The sequence below is a fragment of the Pyxicephalus adspersus genome, chromosome 3, assembly GCF_032062135.1.
Source record: "Pyxicephalus adspersus chromosome 3, UCB_Pads_2.0, whole genome shotgun sequence".
Lineage (NCBI taxonomy): Eukaryota > Metazoa > Chordata > Amphibia > Anura > Pyxicephalidae > Pyxicephalus > Pyxicephalus adspersus.
In genome coordinates, this window is record NC_092860.1 from 9,301,444 (window position 1) to 9,322,008 (window position 20,565).

General features: G+C 42.8%; 1 protein-coding gene across 1 annotated transcript in view; it reads right to left on the reverse strand.

The window, feature by feature from the left end:
* Positions 1 to 632: 632 nt before the first annotated feature.
* The window catches only part of RPTOR (regulatory associated protein of MTOR complex 1), a 139,157-nt gene continuing 119,224 nt past the window's right edge, over positions 633 to 20,565 (reverse strand). Inside the window, exons 20-34 of the mRNA XM_072403513.1 lie at positions 18,158 to 18,276; positions 16,114 to 16,217; positions 15,108 to 15,294; positions 13,453 to 13,563; positions 8,684 to 8,789; positions 7,400 to 7,514; positions 7,051 to 7,175; positions 6,276 to 6,380; positions 5,842 to 5,886; positions 4,635 to 4,741; positions 4,257 to 4,384; positions 3,785 to 3,868; positions 3,595 to 3,711; positions 2,647 to 2,776; positions 633 to 2,528 (exon numbers count right to left, since the gene is read on the reverse strand). Of these exons, the coding sequence (XP_072259614.1) occupies positions 2,460 to 2,528; positions 2,647 to 2,776; positions 3,595 to 3,711; positions 3,785 to 3,868; positions 4,257 to 4,384; positions 4,635 to 4,741; positions 5,842 to 5,886; positions 6,276 to 6,380; positions 7,051 to 7,175; positions 7,400 to 7,514; positions 8,684 to 8,789; positions 13,453 to 13,563; positions 15,108 to 15,294; positions 16,114 to 16,217; positions 18,158 to 18,276 (1,652 nt within the window). The 3' untranslated portion in view covers positions 633 to 2,459. The remainder of the gene's footprint in view (positions 2,529 to 2,646; positions 2,777 to 3,594; positions 3,712 to 3,784; positions 3,869 to 4,256; positions 4,385 to 4,634; positions 4,742 to 5,841; positions 5,887 to 6,275; positions 6,381 to 7,050; positions 7,176 to 7,399; positions 7,515 to 8,683; positions 8,790 to 13,452; positions 13,564 to 15,107; positions 15,295 to 16,113; positions 16,218 to 18,157; positions 18,277 to 20,565) is intronic.

Below are 20,565 nucleotides of genomic sequence, written 5' to 3' on the forward strand. Positions count from 1 at the left end.
GTTGTCATCCGGGGGCAAAAAGCTCGTCAGGACTATTGAAACCCCCTCTCCTTACCTACATAACATAAAGGGGGAGTTCTGTACTTCAGAGAATTGAACATGGCTGACCACACTGCTTTGGATTTTATCGCAGCAGAGAACACTAGTGACAGAATCAGTGGATTTCTAGAAGATTATCATATATGTTGCTGAACTTGTAACACAAGCAAGTGTGCATGTATTGCAAAGGGTCAATATATAAAATCTTGTTTTGCTCATGTTTCTTCTTCCTTTTTAAACTGTCTTTTAAAGGGAACCTCCACCCTGTATGTTTCTGTCTCCACCCCCTTCATATCAGCAACATTGGCAACATGCTGCTATACTCTATTGATAACCATTACTTTATGCTTCAGTACATGAAAAAGCTTTAATGCTCCGAGTGCTGCTGTCTGATGTCTTGTTTGCGAAGGAGCCTTGAAGCACTAAAATGCTATCAGCATGAACGAATGTTACTGTCAGACAAGCTAAAGAAAACCATCTGCAATGTTGCTGCGGCAGGCAGAGCAGAGACGGCATCGGGAAAGTTAAGGTCTCTCGGTCCCTGCTGTAATCACATTTACCTGAAGCATTTTTGCACAAAAGACACCGAAACGTTGTTACTCGTTTTATTAATATTTAATGAATGTTCTCCCTACCATCCCACACATTCCCATAGGATACAACCTCCTCTCCATCTCTATTTGTGATGTTAAAATAAATAGGTGAATAGAACTCTATGAATCTGTCTTTCCCAAACACCGCCACAATGGCTTGTCGGATACCGGTAACACCAATTAAATCAACTCCATCAGAGCAAGGTCATAGCAACGTCGTGGCTACCGGGAGCAGGTCAAATTGAGACGCCAATCACTGCGCTTCCAAAAACAGGAAAAAAAAAAACCTTCCCTTCTTTTAAAAACTATAGATTTTTCATTAAAATATTGTAAACATATCCAAACGACACCCACTAGAAGACTCATTGATGCAGTGCTTTTGCAATGGTTGGGTGGCGAGGTCATTCCTTCGTAGGCCGACAGCTTTTCAGTAAAATGAATGGTAAAGGCAACCAGGACTTGGCGTTTTAGTGGGAATTTTATATTTTATTCCTTACGTTGCAAAGTTTTTCCCAAAGTTATAAAACACGCACCCTGTTCAAAGCTGATTTGCAGGGTTTCCCGGTTAAAAATATTAATCGGCTCTGGAACTCTCTGGGTGAATTCTGCACCACACTGTGTTAATATAACACATACGGAGGAACTATGGGTTGGCTCTGTGCTATACAATGGAACCTATGGTGAAATGCCCCGTGATTTGGTCAAAAAGAAATGTCTGCACATTGAGCTTTTCTTTGAATGGTGACTTGTGCCCTGAGTACGGCTCTTAGTGAGAGCCCTACTGAAATGCAAAGTGACGGATTGGTAAGCGTGGTATATATAAACATCAGTCTTTATTGAAGGCATGGCCTTGTTTACTCTACAAATGTGGTTTTATCAAAAGTGGGCACTTCTATTGCCAAGGTATTGGTTTGCAGAGGACATGTGCTATGTGACCATTCTTGAAAAAACGGTCACTGGATAATAGGCGGATGCAGTGAAGCGTGGTTTATGGCAATCCAATGTGAAAAGATCAGTGTAGGAATGAGGTTGAATTTTTCTGGTGCTGGCTGTGGAAACCACAAAGTTCGAGTCCCATTGAATCCACAAGTTTCCTTGGGTCCTTTAACGTTCTTCACCAGTCATCCAGAAGTTTCTGCAACCTTCACATGGGGTTTTTCTCACTTCATTTGTTAATCTATATAGCTATAACCCCATTTACAGCAAACACATCTGTTATGAAAATCGCATTGCATGATCTATTTTCGAGACAGCAAAGTGAAACCTTTCCTTCCAGGAAGTTAAGACGGACAAGAAAGCTTCAAGTGGTAGATTCTAGGAGACCATCGTGTGGGTATAAACTCCATCGGCCCATCATGGGCATCCCCATTCCATTGTATCTATGTTTGGGGTTTCATGGACTACGCTCCATCAAGACACAAGAATAAATGTCAAGAGAGAGCGACTATAGCAGCAGAGAGGAATAAAGACTCAAGCTATATATATATATATATATATCATTTTTTGGCTTCAAAGTAAATTGGTTGCCACCACAAACCCCCAAAGGTTCTACATATGGAACATTCATCTTCCCCCTCCCTCCCTGATTGGCCGCTTAAAGATGGAAGAAACACAAGACGATCGTGAGCAGTGGATGCAGAGGGGGTGGGGACAAACCTAGCACGCAAATGTTGCTGGTTTGTTAAAGCAATCCGTTCTGAGAGGTTTCTTCAAGTTCAGAAAAGCAGCTATTGAATGCCAACGCACAAGGTCGTCCCTTCACGCCAGAACGCGAAGAGACGTGGAAGAGGAAGTCAAGAGACTGGACTCCATGTCTCTGTCCAGTGGTTATCTTGCTCGTTTCTCAACCGAATAGATAGACATATAGTAATCATTGCTGCCAACGGCCAGGTGTGGCTGGAAAAAGGAACAAAGACAAACCAATTACCATTTAGACACAAAATTTTTCTGCATGCTGCAACAGGTAGGAAAGGAAGTTTTGAAAAATGGAAGGAAAATATCTACAATCCCTTACCCAGTGTGGATGGAACGCTAAGCAGCTGATGGCACCAATCCTCTGCCCCATGAATCCGTCGTAGTATTTAATATTGCTGATTAGTTCTCCGCTTCCATTGTATATGGCGATAAATTGGTTCATAGAACCACTAGACGAATGGAAAACAAAAAGAGTTGGATTAAAGGGAAAACAAAGTAATGTGTTTGTGTTTATACCTGGCTTCCAAAACAATTTCAGTTCATGGCACCCTTAGCACCTTGTAAATATTCTGAAGACACCCCAGGCCAAAACAAATGGGTAGGGTGGGTTTGTTGTGGCCTAGGCTAAAGTGTTTGGGATTCAACATCAATATGGATTGTTGTAGTAAAGGTCATGCGCTGGTGTAACATAGCCCATGATGCAAAAAGGCCACCCATGCTGCATAGCTGCATATGGGATTGCTGTAGATAGGATGTGCCGCAGCACGTCTGTTGTTGAAATAATATGACTATTCTTTCTTGTATATTTTAATTATTTGAAGCAGATCTTGGTCCTGGCATTGTTCCAGGGGACATAAGTGTAGGAAGGCAGCTAACTCACTTATCCTGTAAGCTGCTGCGGTCTCATGACACGGTGCTAGAGGTGGGAACTAAAGCAGGCAGAGACTGCTGGGAGCTGTCACTGTGATAAATGTAGGATGTAGCTCAAATGAATGTAAATCTTTAAAAGTATTGAAAGACAAACTCCCACTGGATAAAGGTTCAAATGTGACAAATCAGATTTAAGCTTCGCCCCTTGCAACTTAACCCCACAAGTGAATTACAATAAATGCCTTGTACATACAGATCATACTATGTTATCTCTAAATTGAGATTTTACCATCAGGTGGCGCCTGATACTCTGACAATTCATACAAGGATGGAAGAGCTGATTCTACAGATACAGCTCCATGTGTGCCTTCCTTTACAGTGCAGAGTGAGGACTCACCAAGCAAAGAGGTTGGCCTGTGGGTGGTAGTCCAGTGTGGTCAGACCCTTGACTATTTGCAGCGTGTTTATTGATTCAGGTAGCCTGGGATCGAAGTATCGCACATCTCCATTGACGCTGTGCAGAGAGGACAGAAGATGTTATTAAACTGAAATGCCTAAATAATTAGGGGAAGGGGAAGTTACTGTACCTCACGCTCAGTATGTTTCCATCTGGTTGATTCAGGTAAGTCTTCACCACCCAGGCTGAATGTTCACGGTAGGTCATGACGCGGCTGCAAGAAAAAAAAAAAAGTTGTGATGCACTGGGCACCTGCATGTAAATCAATAGGTACAAACAATTTTATAGATGGGAACGTTTAATCAAGACCTAAAGTTTTACAAAATGTGCTCTTATAGTGCAAATGGCAGGCATGCCCCTGGATCAAGCCTGGGAGGATGAGATTCCCAAGCTCAGATTTAGTTTTAACATGCTTAGAAAAGCAACACACAGAACACAAACCTCTTATCTATAGAGATGCAATGAAGATGTAAACAGGAGAAAAGCCAGCTTGTCAGACTAATCAAAGTGCAGAATCTCAGCCTAATGCAGAACCGGAAGGAATCCTGGGAAAGGAGGCGTCTAGCAAAACACCGGACAGCTAGCAGAAATAGGAGACTTACCAATCATTCTGGGACATTCTGCGGTCAAAAACCCGAACAGTGCCGTCGCCCAAACCGGCTACAATGAGGGAGCGATGAGAGTCACAGGACAGGCTTGTCACACAGCTTTCAGCTCCGGTAGGAATATCCTAACAAGAAAAGAAAAAAGTAGAAATAATGTAAATCGGCATCATATATTTACCATTGGCAATAATCCATATTCTCTATGTTCTAGCTGCTAACACAAAGCCAGGTCAAAAAAAATTGCAATTTGTGGTTTATTACGATGAGCCGTTAGTAGGTGTGCTTGTTCTAGATCTAACCCAACCAACATGCAAAGCTATCATCTGAATTCCATGTGTTTATTCACAAATGAGGTCTTCCGTAATCACAGCTCACCTGCACTTTCATCTCTCTCTCTGTGTCCCATATCCGGATGATTCGGACGTCACCAGATGTGATGAGAAATCCAGTATCCTGCTCCCAGTCCACCACCATTCCCGCTCCTGAGAAAGAGAGACATTCTAGAGCACTCCGGACTTGTAACACTGGCCTCACACATCACCAGAGGAGCTTACAATCTATAATAACCATCACTGTCATAAAACACACCAATGTAGGAGCCAAATATGCTGCTGCTAATAGACTGACAAACTTTATAATCCAAATTCTGAACTCCAGGATTCTGCTGCTCTTTTTGGATTCCTAAGCTTCCTACTACCATTAAACAATAATCACGTTTCTTTCTTCTAATTATAACCTTACATTTGGGATATTATTCATTTTATTCCCTCTGACATCATCTACGGAGTCTAAAAATGACACTCGGGGAAGGATCTACTCTGGTGGCATACGTCAAATCCAACCTGTTTTGCATACATTTGTCATGATTTAATGGGAATGAACAGTTGCTGTGGGTGGTTGTTGGTGCTGAGGGACAGCGCTGTTCTATTGAAAGCAGCTTTGTGTGGAGATGCCAAATAATGGTCATGGATGGGTGGGTGGCTGTGCAGATTGTGACGTGAGCGTATCACCACTGTCCTTCTGTGAAATGCGACCAATGATAGCTGATGTAAGCAAGAGACATACCTGGCCGGATAACTGTTAAAAAAAATGGAGTGTGTTTCAAGATTGGCAACTAGCTTCTGAATGGATTTCAGCTCTAAATCTGTAACCTGGATAACCCGACTCCCTTTAAATATTAAGTTCTGATTGACTAAATGTGGTCTCAGCAACAAAGGAAGGAGGGCATTAGTGATAGCCCCCTGAAACGTGTTGTCTGTACAGGTCTACAAATGAACTGTTTTCATCTGCCTGCCATTTGAATTTGAGATTAGCCCCTCCGTTGTGGAGTGGAGAGCTCACTAGGTTATATTTTAATGAAGGTTTTGATCATGGCATGTGCTTCAAAGTCCAAATTTGTGATCTAAATCCTCATCCTAGGTCAAAGATACCAAGTAACCAAAACCAAGGCATCACCATGTTATCCAGGTTGCAAACTGCTACACAAGAGATGAGCGATGCCAACCCAATCCCTGTATTTGGTGCTAAAAATTCACTCGCTGGCTCTCATGACAAATCGAACAACAAGGACCAAAGTCATCACCTTGTTTACTCCTGTCCAGGTAAATGGAAACTCGCCGCGTCAAGCCTGAGGAACAAAAAGAGATAAAGGAAAAATTAAAAAGTTTAATGACCCTGATTGTACCCTTAGAAAACAAGAATAATGGTCTGGGTACACAGGAGATTGTACTGGTCACTGCAAGTTGCACTGCAATCTCCGCTGGTGCTGGGAAAATCCCCATTGATAATAGGAGGACTGCAGGGTTTAGTACAGTGACTATAAGAGTTCTACTTTAACTGTCACACACCGCAAATCTCTATACTGAACAGTGTCAGCGATTGCACGCTGTTATATGGAAACCAACTATTGACCACTTCCTTCAAAGAATCTGCAGTAACAGCATCAGATTCTTTTTCCTGTTCCACAACCTGCCATCTGTCATATTTTGATTATTGCATTGCAAATAAAATCATTACCTCGTGTAGATGGCAGCATGTCTGACAATCCTTGCCACGCCGTCACCATCTCTGGGTTCTTTTCTAGATCGGCAAAGTTCTTCCACACCCGTATGGCACCGTCATCTGCAAAGACAAAGTACAAGTCCTGATGTCTATCCTTCAGTTATAAATAGGAGATTTAAATGGGACAGATGACAGGTCCACTTTAATTATTCACAGTGTATGGGTTGGGGTTGCTTGAGGGGAATATGAAAGGATTTCTATGACAATAAGGCACAGCAGGCATGATGATGCTGTATGTATACAGTGTGAGTAGATTTTATTATTAATAATAAACAGGATTATTATAGCACCAACATATTACGTAGCACTGTACAATAAATAGGGGTTTCAAATGAAAGACAGCGAGTGACACAGGAGGAGGAGAGAACCCTGTACTGAAAAAGCTTTCAATCTAGGAGGTGGGGGAAGTATCACACAATTAAAGGGGAGATATGTAGTGGTGGGAAGTAGTGAGGATGGGTAGGCGAGTTTAAAAAGATGGTTTTGAGTGCTCTTTTTTAAGGAGCAGAAAGAAGGAGCGAGCAGAAAGAAGGAGCAAGCCGAATAAGATGAGGAAGACCATTCCAGAGAGTCGGGGCAGCTCTAGAAAAGTCTTGGAGCCGTGCGTGTGAGGAGGTTATGAGTGAATCATTAGTAGGTCACTGGAGGAGCGGCTAGGGTGTATTTGTGTTGATGACAGGTCGAGCTCTCTCCAGCCCCGTCTTGCTGCAATCAGTAATCCAGCACCTACCTGTAGCAGTGAGCAGCAGCGAGCAGTCCTGTCCATTCAGATACTCCATGGCGGTAATGCGGGTGTAGCGCGGGTTCCCATTGTGAAAGTAGTCCAGCTTCTCCCCTTTCTCCCAGTCCCAGAAACTACATGAAAAGAAAAATCCTTGCTTACTGATCTTTTATTTTTATGGTCATCCCAGTGGGTGTCATGTGTGGGAGCAAGTTTGAGAGAATGTGGTTGCCTAGAGCAACCAAGCTTCATTTAATTCTTGTAAAGCAGGTTAGAAATGGAGCTGGCGGCTGCTTGTCACAAGTCAGTCTGAGGTTAGGCATTGTGGTGCCAATATATACATCCATCACAGTCTTACCATATACTGTCTTTGTCTGCGACCGCAATGCAGGAGGTGAATGGGTGAAACTTTACAACGGAGGGAACGCCAGGATTGCGATTAATAAATATCTGGTCATCTAACCTGGTGACACCTGAAAAAAAAATAGAGCAGAAATGCTTTGTTATATTATAAAAGCCAAATGTTTTATTTTGGCCTCTGCGTCTCTGCAAGGGAGATTAATCCGCTCCATCCTGTGTGTCCTGGTCAGCTAGACAAAGTGATGGGATATCAAACATTTTACATTTGTCACTGGAACAAGAACAAAGAGAATTCTTCCAATGGGGATACCTGTTCTGGTGGGAAGGTGGGAAGTGGGGTTAATCACTTTCTTCACTTCCTGCTGGGTCACTATGATGGGATGTGAGGGGAAATATCCCCTGACAAGGACCCCTTTCTTACAGTTTTAAAATTATTTTAGACAAAGTCCATCTCCTACTTCTTTTCTTGTGTTGTCACCACCAGGAAACCCACACTGAAAAAATTGCCATGCTGGCTTGCATGCAGACAGAAGTTGATGCAAAGAACCCGCAGTTCTTTACCATATCAAAGGTCACCCAGTTAGGGTTACATATCCTCTGATTGCAAAGATGACAGTGCTGCCCACAAATAAATGGGGTCTGGTTCCAAATCCATTCACTGAGTGATCCCGGTCCCTGATCTCCCTCTTGGGATCCTCTGGCTCCTGACAGACCAGATTCCGGCCTTCCTATTCCCTGGCACAAACACATCAGGCAGTGGAGGTGCTGCAGGCTGGATATCGATCCGTGACTGGACACTTGTCAGCTCACATTAACTCTGCTTGGAGGGACAGGCGCCGCTCTAATACACTTAAAACCTCATCTTGACACACAGGAAGGAGAAATGTAATCCCGCCAGTGTAACTCTACACTGCTGGAGGGGAATCCGGGAAAGAGGTGAGATGGGGAGAGTGATAACGGCTCATGAATCACAGTTCAGACAAATGGATGTTAAACTGTAACTGAAAGACGTTTAGTTTGTTCATTTTTAATAAAATCCTTCTTTTCATTTTTTTTTAACCTGTTGCATTTCAGTACTCTGATCTTCTGCAGGCTGTTGCAGCCTTTTCCTGTCTGCATGCACTTTTTCTACACCTATTTATTGGTCGTTGATTTTATTTTTTATAATGGTGTTCAAAGCCAGGAGTTTCATTTAATTTTTTAAACCCAGACAAGGGTGAGACAGACCACATCATAGTCATCATAAACCATCGCTTGATGGCCATACTCGTGTGGATCTCACCTCTCTGTATTAGGCTTTGTGCTTGTTTTCGGACCTTGGTGTTGCGAAGGAACCTCCATTCTCGCTCTTTGCGGACTTGACTCTCCACGTCATGCTCTTCCGGCATCTGAAAAGACATAAGGTAGGTGTATCAACAGACTGAAAAATGAGCTATAATCTATTAAAGTAGAACTATTGCATCACATTACAAAACACCTGTGCTGCTGCATGCAATTATAAGACCATCTGTCCATTATAAGCCCATCTGTACTGTATAGCCCCACCTAAACCTACTGGGATTTCCAGTGAACTCCATTAAATGCAGCTTCCTGTGAAAGAGGCAACAATGCTGCACTGATCCTGATGCCAAAGCAGAACTGTGACTTTCACATAAGCTGTGCCTGCTTGCAATACAGTGAGATAAGATGTTGCAAGCGGCATGGCTATCAGAATTTTTGTGGCCGATCCATAAGCCCGTAGCTTGTCCTGACCACATCCAGTCCCACTCACTGCTTTCTGGGTCAATACCAGCGCCTATATTGCCCCTGATGACTGATGGGGAGATGAAGGAAAATGTAGAAAGGAGAGGTAGCAGAAGCACGGTTTGGGAAGAACCTTTGTATATGTAAACACATCCGATGACTCGCACCCTGAACGGCCAGGCTCCTCTCAGATGAGAATCTTACATGTGTACAGCAGTCGACCAATGTTGTTCCTGAAGGATTTGAGATCAACCGACAATAAACGACTGCAATACAAGTCAATGAAGAAGAGCAAAGCAGGGTGCCGTTCCTTTGTTCTCTCATCTCGCTTCTCCATAGAACAGAACTGTATTATGTGTACATCTCACTCGTTTGTTCATATGTCATTCTTTAGTTGCTGAAAACAATTAGGAAAGACCATTTCCAGTGCCAAATATTGAACCTGTGTATGGAGCCCTTAGAAATCAGGTCCACAGGCGCAGATTTCTCTCCAGCATGGAGAAAAGTGAGCAGAACTGACAGCACTAATGCCCACTCCAATTCTGATGAAACCAACAATCAGAGACAGCGGTGCCTTACATGCAGAGCTACGGTTATGAAACTACAGACAAGAAGGAACGTTCAGGATTTGGTTGTTGTTTCTGCTTGACAGGACTTGGATATTGCATCTACGGCATAGATGTTCCTTATAGGACAGGAAGTCTCCATGTTTGAAGTTAAGGTTTACATCATCGGGAGGAAATTTCATTTTAATACTTGTAATTTCTATATCTTTAGTGACTTACTTTAAAATTGCACATCTATGGCAAAAATCTAAATCTGTTGCAAATTGCGAAAGTAAAATATTTGACACTGGCAACCATTCTCTTCAATGCCTCCTAAGTAGGGACGACAAAGATTAATCAGTGTTCTATTTACCTTCAGAAACGCAGAGTTAGCGGCCTTCACGGATGTCTGCTTGAACCACAGCAAAACGTGGGTGCAGCATCAAAGATTTGTTGCATATTAACTTTAACCTTTAATTAAACAACTTTCTTTGTGCTAAGTAATAGGAGAGCTGTGTGTAATAAGAGAGAAGATACAACGTCAATCATTTCCAAGGGCGAAGTAGTCCCATAAAAGATATGAGAAGAAAACATTAATAAAAGGTATTGTCTTTGTTTTGTGTCTCTCAAGGTGGATTAGAAAAAAAGCTAAAGAAAAAGAAAAATAGAAGGGGAGGGGTACGAGAGCGAATTCAGATCTTCAGAATAGCTCAAGTATCTGCTAGCAACAGGATGTGAAAGAAAAATCAGAGTACATCGCGACAATCACGGCCAGGAAACATCACAACAGAGGATGCAAAATTGTATTGATGATGATTGAAACTAGAGAGTTGTAAAGAGGCAGTAGACGCCCTCCGATGAATCCACGTCTTGCTGAAAGCCTTTTCAAAGTCGTTTTTTCCTCTTCTTATGTTGTTTACTCTGGTGAACCCTCTTCTAATGTTATTTACCCCTGGTGAACTATTCTCTGCAGAGTCAAGGACGGCCATAAACAGTTCAGGCGTTCAGCAGACCTGAGGACACCCAATAGTTAGACCAGAGCCTGTTGAAAGTCCCATTCTAAATAATATGGCTCAGCATTCCAATTCCTTTTTCATATAACAGTTCAATGGACAAAACAATCCAAATAAAGAGTTTGAATAAATAAAATGCCAACTTGCTTCAGAGTTCATTGCATTCCTCCTCCATCAGGACTCTGTGTTTCTTGCAGCTTTTCCCTCACTTAAAGTCGACCTATCAACACATTTTTAACAATATGTAAAAGGTTTGCTCTCACGCATGCACAGTAAGATCGGCGCTCGATTCTCAAGGTGATGTCATCAAGAACCGCAAATAAGAAGATGGCGGCGTCAGACAGTATGGTGAGCCTTGGAAAGATGAGCCAGAGTGGGATTCATTGGCATGGTGTGTAAATTAAGGGCTTTTAACAAGTGAAGGTAAGTACATTTTTTTTATTATGCATGTTCTGCTTTAAAAAGTCTCCCAAAACAATGCAAAACATTGCAAAAAGAGCTTTAAAGCCAACAGTTAAAGAATATCTAAGATATTATTGCTGACCTGATTCCAAAAACACAGCTTGCCCGGTTGGTGTTCTGATCCGCTGCCTTTAATATCTTCTCAATCATTGTCCCAGACGATTGTAACTCAAGTATTCAGCTAATTACCACACATTCTGTACCACGGGTATCTGTGTGGCTGAGACTATTGGAAGCAGAACAATCACTCCAAAAAACAAGATTTTTGCTTTATTATAAAAACACATGTTGAAAAGCCTACATTTTGACGCTGTGCTGCGTTACTGTGGTGTGTGGAGAAAGGGATCCTGCACGGCCCAGAAACGTTGGCTTTTCAATATGTTGTGACCGTGCTTTTGTAATATAGTAAGAATCCTGTATTTTGGAGTGCTGGGGACTTTGTGTTTCCATGAGTTCTGTATGGCGCCACTTGTGGTTGTCATATTAAGCACCCTTCCTGTATTACAAGGTCTGTTTGCAAAGTTCATTCTCCAGAGTGAGTTCAGCAATGGCAGCTTTTATAATCTCCCCGTTGTGGCAGTAAAACCTCCCAATGAGTGCTTTCTAGTCCTAAACCATTAAAAAAGTTTTAGCAAGACATACCTACAGGCTTGGCATCATGATGAAGGGAAAGGGTTAAATAACGGTAATATTTAGGGTTTGGAAACAAAGGTTTAGGGTTAGATGTGACTTGCGTGGGCCATGGGTGGTAAATGGGTACATATAGGTGATAAAAAAAAAAAAAGACTTGGGGGGTGTAATTTCATGCTTTAGAATATCTGATCCCAATTTGTAGCTCACAATCATTTTGAAAAACCTACAAAATGTTTCTAGCTGGCCATCCCTACCTGCAATATCCAAAACCTAGAGCTGCAGATGATCGCTAATAACTGGCTCAGTAACCCAGCCACGTACAGCCGTTACACAGAACGGGGCTGGAACTCATGGGGATCAATACGCTTGTCCAGCAAATTTGTCCCAAGACAAGAATTGATCCTCCGCATCCCCAGACACGTCCCCGGCCGTGCTAGCGGTGATGAGCGTTGTTACAGCGGAATAGGTCCATGGTGTCAAACATGCAAGTACAAATGATGTTAAATGCGCTTCATCTTAGCGGTTGTCAGAATGGGCCTTTAAAACGTCTGCAGCCGAGACCTTTATTTTCATTATGAAAATGTCAGAAACTGCTTTGAGATCGATCCCCTTGCTGTGTGGTGCAGAATTTGTTAATTACACTCTGGATAAACCTTTTCCTGGGATCGGACACATCCTCCTTGTTGTGGGCCTGATATGTGTTAGATGCAGGAGTTATCCTCCGGGGCCAAAAAATGATGACCATGGAACATCAAAAGGTAGGGATAAAAAGATGAAGGGAAGGGTAATCTGTGCATAGCTCGGACTGCCTGCAGAACTGAGTTGCTGCTTTTATCACATCAGGATCAGAACAATCACCCTTTGCGGATAAGGTAGACTGATGTTGTTTTTCTGCATGTACACCAAATGCAAGTCAGCAGATTCCCATTTACGTCAATAATGCATTGGTTCTGAGGCTGTATTTGACCTGTTTTGTGTTTCGGGAGATGTAGCCATTCCAACTGAGAACTGTTTGCATTGCAATGTTAAAGGAGGTCAAATAAAACATTTCCCTGCATTTTGTTCAAACGCATGTGTCTCAAACGTTTAATTTGAATAGAAAAGGTAGCATTGTCATTGACAATGCATACCTACAGGAGGCTATGTGGTTCACAGGGGCTTCATGTCTCCCAACAGACATGCACATGATGATATAAAGTTGTGTGTTGGCACTCAGCATATTATAGTTGGTCCTGTGAACCAAGAGGAAACATGACCATTGAGCTCTGTGTAAAAGCAGCATTTCATCTCCAGTGGTCTGACACCCCACTCTGTACACTTACAGCTATTTTCATCCAATGGGCACACACCATGCCGGTTGATGCACAATACTTGTGCAGGGGATGTATCAGACCATTGGGGATAGGCCGCTGCTCCGACACAAAGTGCAGCATTCAGTGACAAAGTTAAGTCAACCAGCTCCCTGAATTCATTGAAGCCGTAAAAGCTTAGAGGGCAAGTAATGGCAAAGAATTCTGGATGCAGATCAGGAAATTTGCACATTAGGTTCAGAATAATTTATATTCAGAGATTAATTTAGCTCTGTTTGGTTTGTAAAAACGAGGCAAAAATCCAATCCGGGTATTAAACAAATACCCATTGTTCCCCCATTATACCTTCATAACCGGCTGGGCAAAGTACTTGCCACTCCAATCACAGAAGCCTGTTTGCAGGGAGCCTGAAATAAAGCCTTTATGGACCATCGCGTCATCTCCATCTTCAGCAGTCTATAGAGAGAGAGAGAGAGACATCAGTCAGCCAATAAAATCCCAAAAACAAAAAGCTCAGAATAAAAGGAGACCGTGAATATTCCCAGCAACCAATCAGAAACCAGCTAACATTATACATACCATAGATTATTCACTGCAATGGACGGAGGAAGTTTTGCGGCTGTCAGTTTGCTGGTTTTCTTTGATTTAAGCAGATGTATTGACCATCTATGTGGCTTTTGATAACATCAAGGCCTGGGGATTAAATCTGATTCCTGTTTGAAAATTACTTGTGTCACCCCTTACAATTGGCCGTCCTTGAAGGTTATTTCATCATATTCTTTAAATGTGTTTTGCAGAATCATGGCACCACAGAGGGCAACAGGGTTAGCCAGCAGGAAAATCTGCCCCGTGTAATGCTGTATATCTGATGCACGGTATTTCATATAAACCTTTCACAGAACACCATTCTAAAAAGGCTGCATATGACAATCTGCAGAGAGTCTCACAAGTCCTCTACAATCGTCCTGCACTCATCTTTAAAGCTTGATTTACCCACAAGGATCCAAAGCCAGCCAAGGAAAACAGAGAAATATGGGTAAATGCCGTGCTTTAGTGCTGCCCCCTGGCATCTTCTTGGCCTTGGCCCCTTTAATATGTACATGCTGTTCCTATGTAAACTGGGCCAGGAGCAGCACAATCTGAGCACTCAGAGTAACTGTTCACGGAGCCAGCAGCTGAAACCAGATTAAATATTTATGAGCAGCAGACGGCTTTTAGGCAGCTCAGTGTGCGGATGGAAGAGGAACAGAAGACTGAGCGTTCTACAAAGTATGCGACATGTGCTGAAGACATGAAAGCACCGATGTCATGCATGTAAGTAAATATATACCCAATACTGTACAACATATTGTGAGAAGAAGAGTGGGCAGACTACAGAAGCTGATTTCTGTTTGGTTGCTGTATGAAAATACAATGAATGATATAAAAAGGCTTAAAAGACCAACCCATCACCCTCACAATCTGCAGCGTTCTACTATTACATCTGTGAAGGGGTTGGTGAGTGATAGGTGAACTGTTGTGACACAGGAGGTGGTCAAATATTATGATGAAAACTGCAGGGCCCAAGGGATTTCAAATAAATCCAAAACACCAGACAGACAACACAATGTTCTGAATCAAAAGGCAATCCCAACCAAAGCTGATATTTTTGTTCTGTGTGTTGCTTTTCTCTCCCCCGTTGTAAGATATCGTCTTCATACCGAAGGGGATAAAAACCTGCACGCATCTAAAAAGAGAGATGGCGAGTGTGCAAAGTAAAAGTAATGGCATCCCTGCAACCAAAAAAAAATCAGCAAAATATGGAACAAATAAATTAAGGGGCCCAGCTAACCACTAGGGAGACATCATCCTTATCCTCTTATAGGAGAATACAACTGAATGGAGGCCACTACAGATTCTGGGCTCTTGGGCGCTTAGGTAATCCTGCTACAGGTAATCAGTTTCTGCAAATTGATTTACTCATCACATGGTAAATGATAAAAATCTTCAGTCCTGCTTACCTGGTCGGGGCCTTTGTCAAACATCTTGCGGGTGCGTGGGAATTGGTGGGAATGGGGAGTGTACTGGACCCCCATAGCTGTGGGAACGTTGCCTGGCCGGTTTGTTGGAAGCTCCCTGTTGGTGGGCGGTTTTGTTGTGTCGTTAGTAAGGCTGGAGCTGCTGGCACTTGAAGTTGGTGGGGACCCCCTAAAGGAAACATCAAATGTCTGAACTTTTCTCTTACCAAGCAAAAGTGGACTAATGTATAAACAATGGCAAAAAAAATAACACATAAAATTTATACATACAAAAAAATGGAGTATATAGGTTCTTCACTAATCACTGATCACCTAACAATAGGGGTTGCCTATTGCTGATGTTTATTAAATGCTAAAGCCTGGCTTTCTCTGGTCTTTGTATTTTCCATGTCACTCAATCAAACCTAAAAGCCAGAGATCTGGAACTGAATTTTAGCCAGGTCGATGCCTCAAAGTACTGCAACCACTGAATTAGAACGAAATTGAGCGAAAAGTCAATAGAGCGAGGTCTTAGCTGCCCTTCCTGAAGGAAATTTTAGCTACATAAACATAGGCAGACAAGTCTTAATGACATGTGATTGTTCATACCCTATGTATTTCTTTTAGAGCCAACTTCATCTGGGCTTTTGGTATACCAGAAAATTCCCAAAAAAAAAAAACCTATTGCATGTAAAAAGACATTTAAAAACAGAATTCGGAAAATAGAGAAGGTTAGTCTTTTAGAAGCAAGGAAAGCAGGTGACTGCTTTTGAGGTTCGATCCTCCTGGGTGGAACTGAGATTGAACTGTACTAACTTGGAATTCAGGTTGTTGTTACTCACTGTGCAGTCTATATACTGGGGTTCAAATGTAATGCAGGTTCCTCGATTCCTCCTACTATTTATTCGGCTTCTGTTGGGCCCTTATATATTCTTTTTTCTACTTCCATAGGAGTCACAGTGGATTAACTTAACCATAAACCATCAACGCATTACACGTCCATTCTTACCCGACTTGATGGATCAGCATGCCTTTGTTCGTAGGACTTGCCGGGGCCGATTGCGTCAGGGATGCGGCATCAAGAATGCGCTGTGGCCGGGTGCTTACAGTGGCCTGCAGAAACATATAGACAAAGACTGAGTCGCTAATATAAAGCAACAGGGGGGTAGCACATCCGACAGCAGTGCAACAGAATAAATCACTTTGGATAACGTGGCTTCCCACGAGGGCCATCAAATACTGGCCCTCTCCAAGGATGACGGTGCCATATAAATCATAGGGAATAACAACAGAGCCAAGTGCAGGCTTCCATCGACATACTCCAAATATATCTTCTCTCTATAGGACGCTTTATATATTAAATAGCTATTATTACTATTGTTTTTTTTTTTTTTAATTCCCTTCACATAAAACAAGCTTAGAGCTCTAAAAATGGGTATAAAACATAATAATAAAATATACTGAAGCCTACCAGTCCTTGGAAGTGCTTGCATTAGTTTTTTAGGGTTCTTTTCGGCTTGGTGAGCATGTCAGTAGCACACTTTCTGTCCTAGGATGACAACGCTCACTCATAGTATTGTATCAACAGAGATGCAGTGTTGTCACGCCAGGACAAAGTGTGTTCAAGCTAGAGAACACCTTCCCCTTACTCATTACATAGGAGTGTTATGCAGTCCACAGAACTGGGCAGGGATCACAATACAGCTTGAGATTTTTGCAGTAGAGTGCACAGGACAGAATTAGACTTCTGAAAGGATTCATTTTTATTTGCACTTATCAAACAGTAAATTTAAAAAAACAAAAGGAAGCCTATATTGCTTGTTACTCCCGACCCCCCCCCCCAGATTGTGAGCTTTTCAGGGCAGGGTCCTCTCCTGCCTCTTTTTTTTTTGAGCTGCTGACATGCAACTAGCACAACCTGCAATGCAGAGAAAAGTCAGAATGACTTATCCTAAACTTCCTCCAGGCCACAGATTAGAGGGCTTTCAGAAATAGTGACCTACATATTTATCTAATGCTGGTTTCCTTTAAATTTCCAGCAGCAGTAAAAGATGAGTGGCGGTGTGTAGGAAGAGAAACATCTAGGAATCCCCCAACAGCTGCTGTCACTGAATCATAGCAAAATCTTCCAAGCGCATAGCAATGGCGGTCCCAGGGGAGGAGCGCCGCACCGCTGCCTACAGGATATAGAAATGCTGCGACAGTGACAAGCACCGGCCCGCTGGAGATAAGACGGGAAAACCCCGGGAATTGCTTCAATCCAGCTCAGTGTAATTTCCTGCAACCTAATTTTCAAACCTCCTTCCTATATCATCTCACCATTCTCCAATGCAGAATCATGCTGGACATTCCTCGCCTACAGTTATAGGAGTGTATTTTACTTATTTTATGTGTCCTTTTCCATGGTTCTTCCTGTAACTGCATTCCTATGGTCACATCCATTTTCATCTCTTGTACATGAGTCTGCATATGCAGCTACTGCAAAGGTCATCTCAAAATGACCGAAAAAGCCTCAAGGGGGGAAACCCAACACCAGATTTAACCTCTCAGTCCCCCTTTTGTTTTTTTCAGCTGTCCTTGGTCTGATTACATAACTAGGAAGGAGATTTAATAAGTGGAACCAGCCCCTCATTCGTGACCTTAACAGCCTCCATGGTTCTAAGAAAGCTTTTATGCAATAATTTGCAGTGTCTGGTTTTCAATGCTTACCAAAGGCGCTCAAGTAACGTTAAGGTTGGACTCTTTGCTGGTCACTCAAGTCGCTTCTCACCAAAAGGATGGAACCATGTCTTTATACAGATGGCTTTGTTAACAGAGACAAAGTCATGGTGGTGCATAAAAAAGTTTTCTGCAAATCTTTACAATACGGTGTGAAAGCACACATTTATGTAAAATGTTTCTGTCCTATGTGCTGCAAAACAGCTGCTTTTACTGGTGACACCTGAACTCAATTGTGTGCAGGGGGGTCCAAATACCTTTGAACACATGGAGGGTGTGATGGCCAGGTGCTGCAACTTTTCTCTATGCACACCAATAGATCGTTTACAACTCACCTTATAGGCAATGCTGTTGAGCACTTTCATGGCCAGGTCTGAGGCTTCAGGGTAAGGATCTGCAGCAAGGTGAAGAAGCACCCTCCATATCTGAGTGTAGACGCTGTTGAAAGACACACCTATGGAAATACAAAACTAATGTCAGTAACAGTTTAAACTTCTATCATTTTCAGATCATTGTCTACAACCCTTACAGAAACAAAAAAGTTTCCTTTCCAGTGACATCCATGTCCCCTATTTCTTAAACCACAAGCACAGAAGGACACCAGGATCTAAGCAAACCCCTCACTTAGATGATAAAACAGTCCTATTTGTGTCCTGCGACTGTGAAGCCATTTTTTGGCACCCTCCCACTTATTATTAAGCAGTATTTATATAGCGCCAACATATTATGCAGCACTGTACAATAAATAGGGGTTGACAATGACAGATACAGACAGTAACACAGGAGGAGGGGACCCTGCTGGAAAGAGCTTACAATCTAAAAGGTGGGGGAAAGTAGTACACAATAAGAGGGACCCTAAGACAGAAAGTTAACATAATTTTTCATATATGCAGTAATACAAGGTATTAAACCCCTCTTCCTGTCTGGATTTAGCACATTTCACCACACTGCACCAAGTCTGCGGTACCACAGATTCCTCCAAATTCCAAGTCCTGCACATGTCTGATCCCAGACTTGCCACCAGTTTACAGAACAGGAAAAGATTTTTTATTCCATTGGACAAAGAGTGTACAGGGCAAAATGTTGCAAATGAAACCAACATAGCCAACCAAGTAGAGTTTCCACAGCTGAAAGTGGACAAGATGAAGGCTAGTTATTTTTTTTGGGGGCGATTGCACCTTTGAGAATTAACCTTTTGTTGCCTGCATTCCTCAATAAAGGGAGTGAACAGTATGTATACCAGTAGCAAAGGCAGCAGGAGTGAGTAAAGAGCTCACCCATACAGCCACTAGAGGGCGATACATGGAACAAGATTCCCATCCAGATTATGTCATTCACCTGTCTATATGATAACCCTTTGCATTGATTTTTTGCAGACCAGGGTGATTGCATCAGAAAGTGTAGATATGCATTAGATGCTTTGAAGTGTATCTACAGCCAGGGAAAAGTTTGACATTAACATATATTTTAACCGTTTTTACAGAATTTTTTCAAAAGTAAAATACATTTTGGGAGGAATGGTACATTTATATGCCACTGATGCACAGGATTGGCTTCAAAGGACAGAGCAATAGGTTGTCATATGGATCTCAGTCATTAAAGCCCCAAAATTAATTGAATAACTTATTTCCAGAAGTGCTGGGGACTGCAGGATGGACTGGTGATGGCGTCTGTCCCTCCGCACTCTCTTGCCAGAGCGTTAATTTCGGCTGGTTTGCTATGCCGTTCCTATGATAAAGCCGTTTCTCCCCGAATGTGCACAATTTGTAAAAGGAGGCAGCTACTAATGATCGTTAGGAGCCCTCGAGGACTCAAAGACTGACGCCAGCAAACCGAGATCAAAGGAGGCAGCAGGGGAAGAAAGATGACAGGGAGTAACGGGGCAGAGGGGAGGTGATGGCAGAGAGCCCTGAGTGAAGAAACAACATCACAATAAAAGAAAAGAAATAACAAACGAAAGAGAAGATGAAAAGATTAAAATGACAAGCAGAGAAGGATGTAGGCACACGGGGAGGAAGAAGTGCGATAGGCCTAGCATGTCTCAAAGTACATTGGGGGGGGGGGGGGGGGGGGTGAGAGGAGGCAGAAAGGGAATCCCAGGATGGGGGGGCACACAAGTGGTAAAATGCCAATCTGCATGATTTCCTTTTTTTTAATGCGTGGGAGTGTAAATTTGCATGCCAACCTTGGCCCGAATAGACAATACCCAGGAAAAAGATAAGGAAACAATCAGAGTGAACACATGTAAGGAAAACTTACACAGATCAACACGATACTTCATTAATTAAAGGAGAGAGAACTACAACTTAACCCTGATCCCCCTCTTATCCCAAGCCTCAGCCTGCTGGTGTAACCCAAATGCAGCAAAATACGCTTTTTCACATTTCTATCCAATGCCACGTTTATAAAAGGCAGCTGAGCAGTATAAAAGAGTACAAGATTTTGCATGCTATAGACTACAAGAGACTGCTGCAATGACACAGGAGATTGCAATGGATTTCTGACCTGAGCACTACAAAAGCACTGGCATGGCAGACTGCTAGGCTTTGCTGCCTTGGCACGGCAGACTGCTAGGCTTTGCCGCCTTGGCACGGCAGACTGCTAGGGTCTGCCGCCTTGGCACGGCAGACTGCTAGGGTCTGCCGCCCTGGCACGGGAGACTGCTAGGGTCTGCCGCCATGGCACGGGGGACTGCTAGGGTCTGCCGCCATGGCACGGGGGACTGCTAGGGTCTGCCGCCATG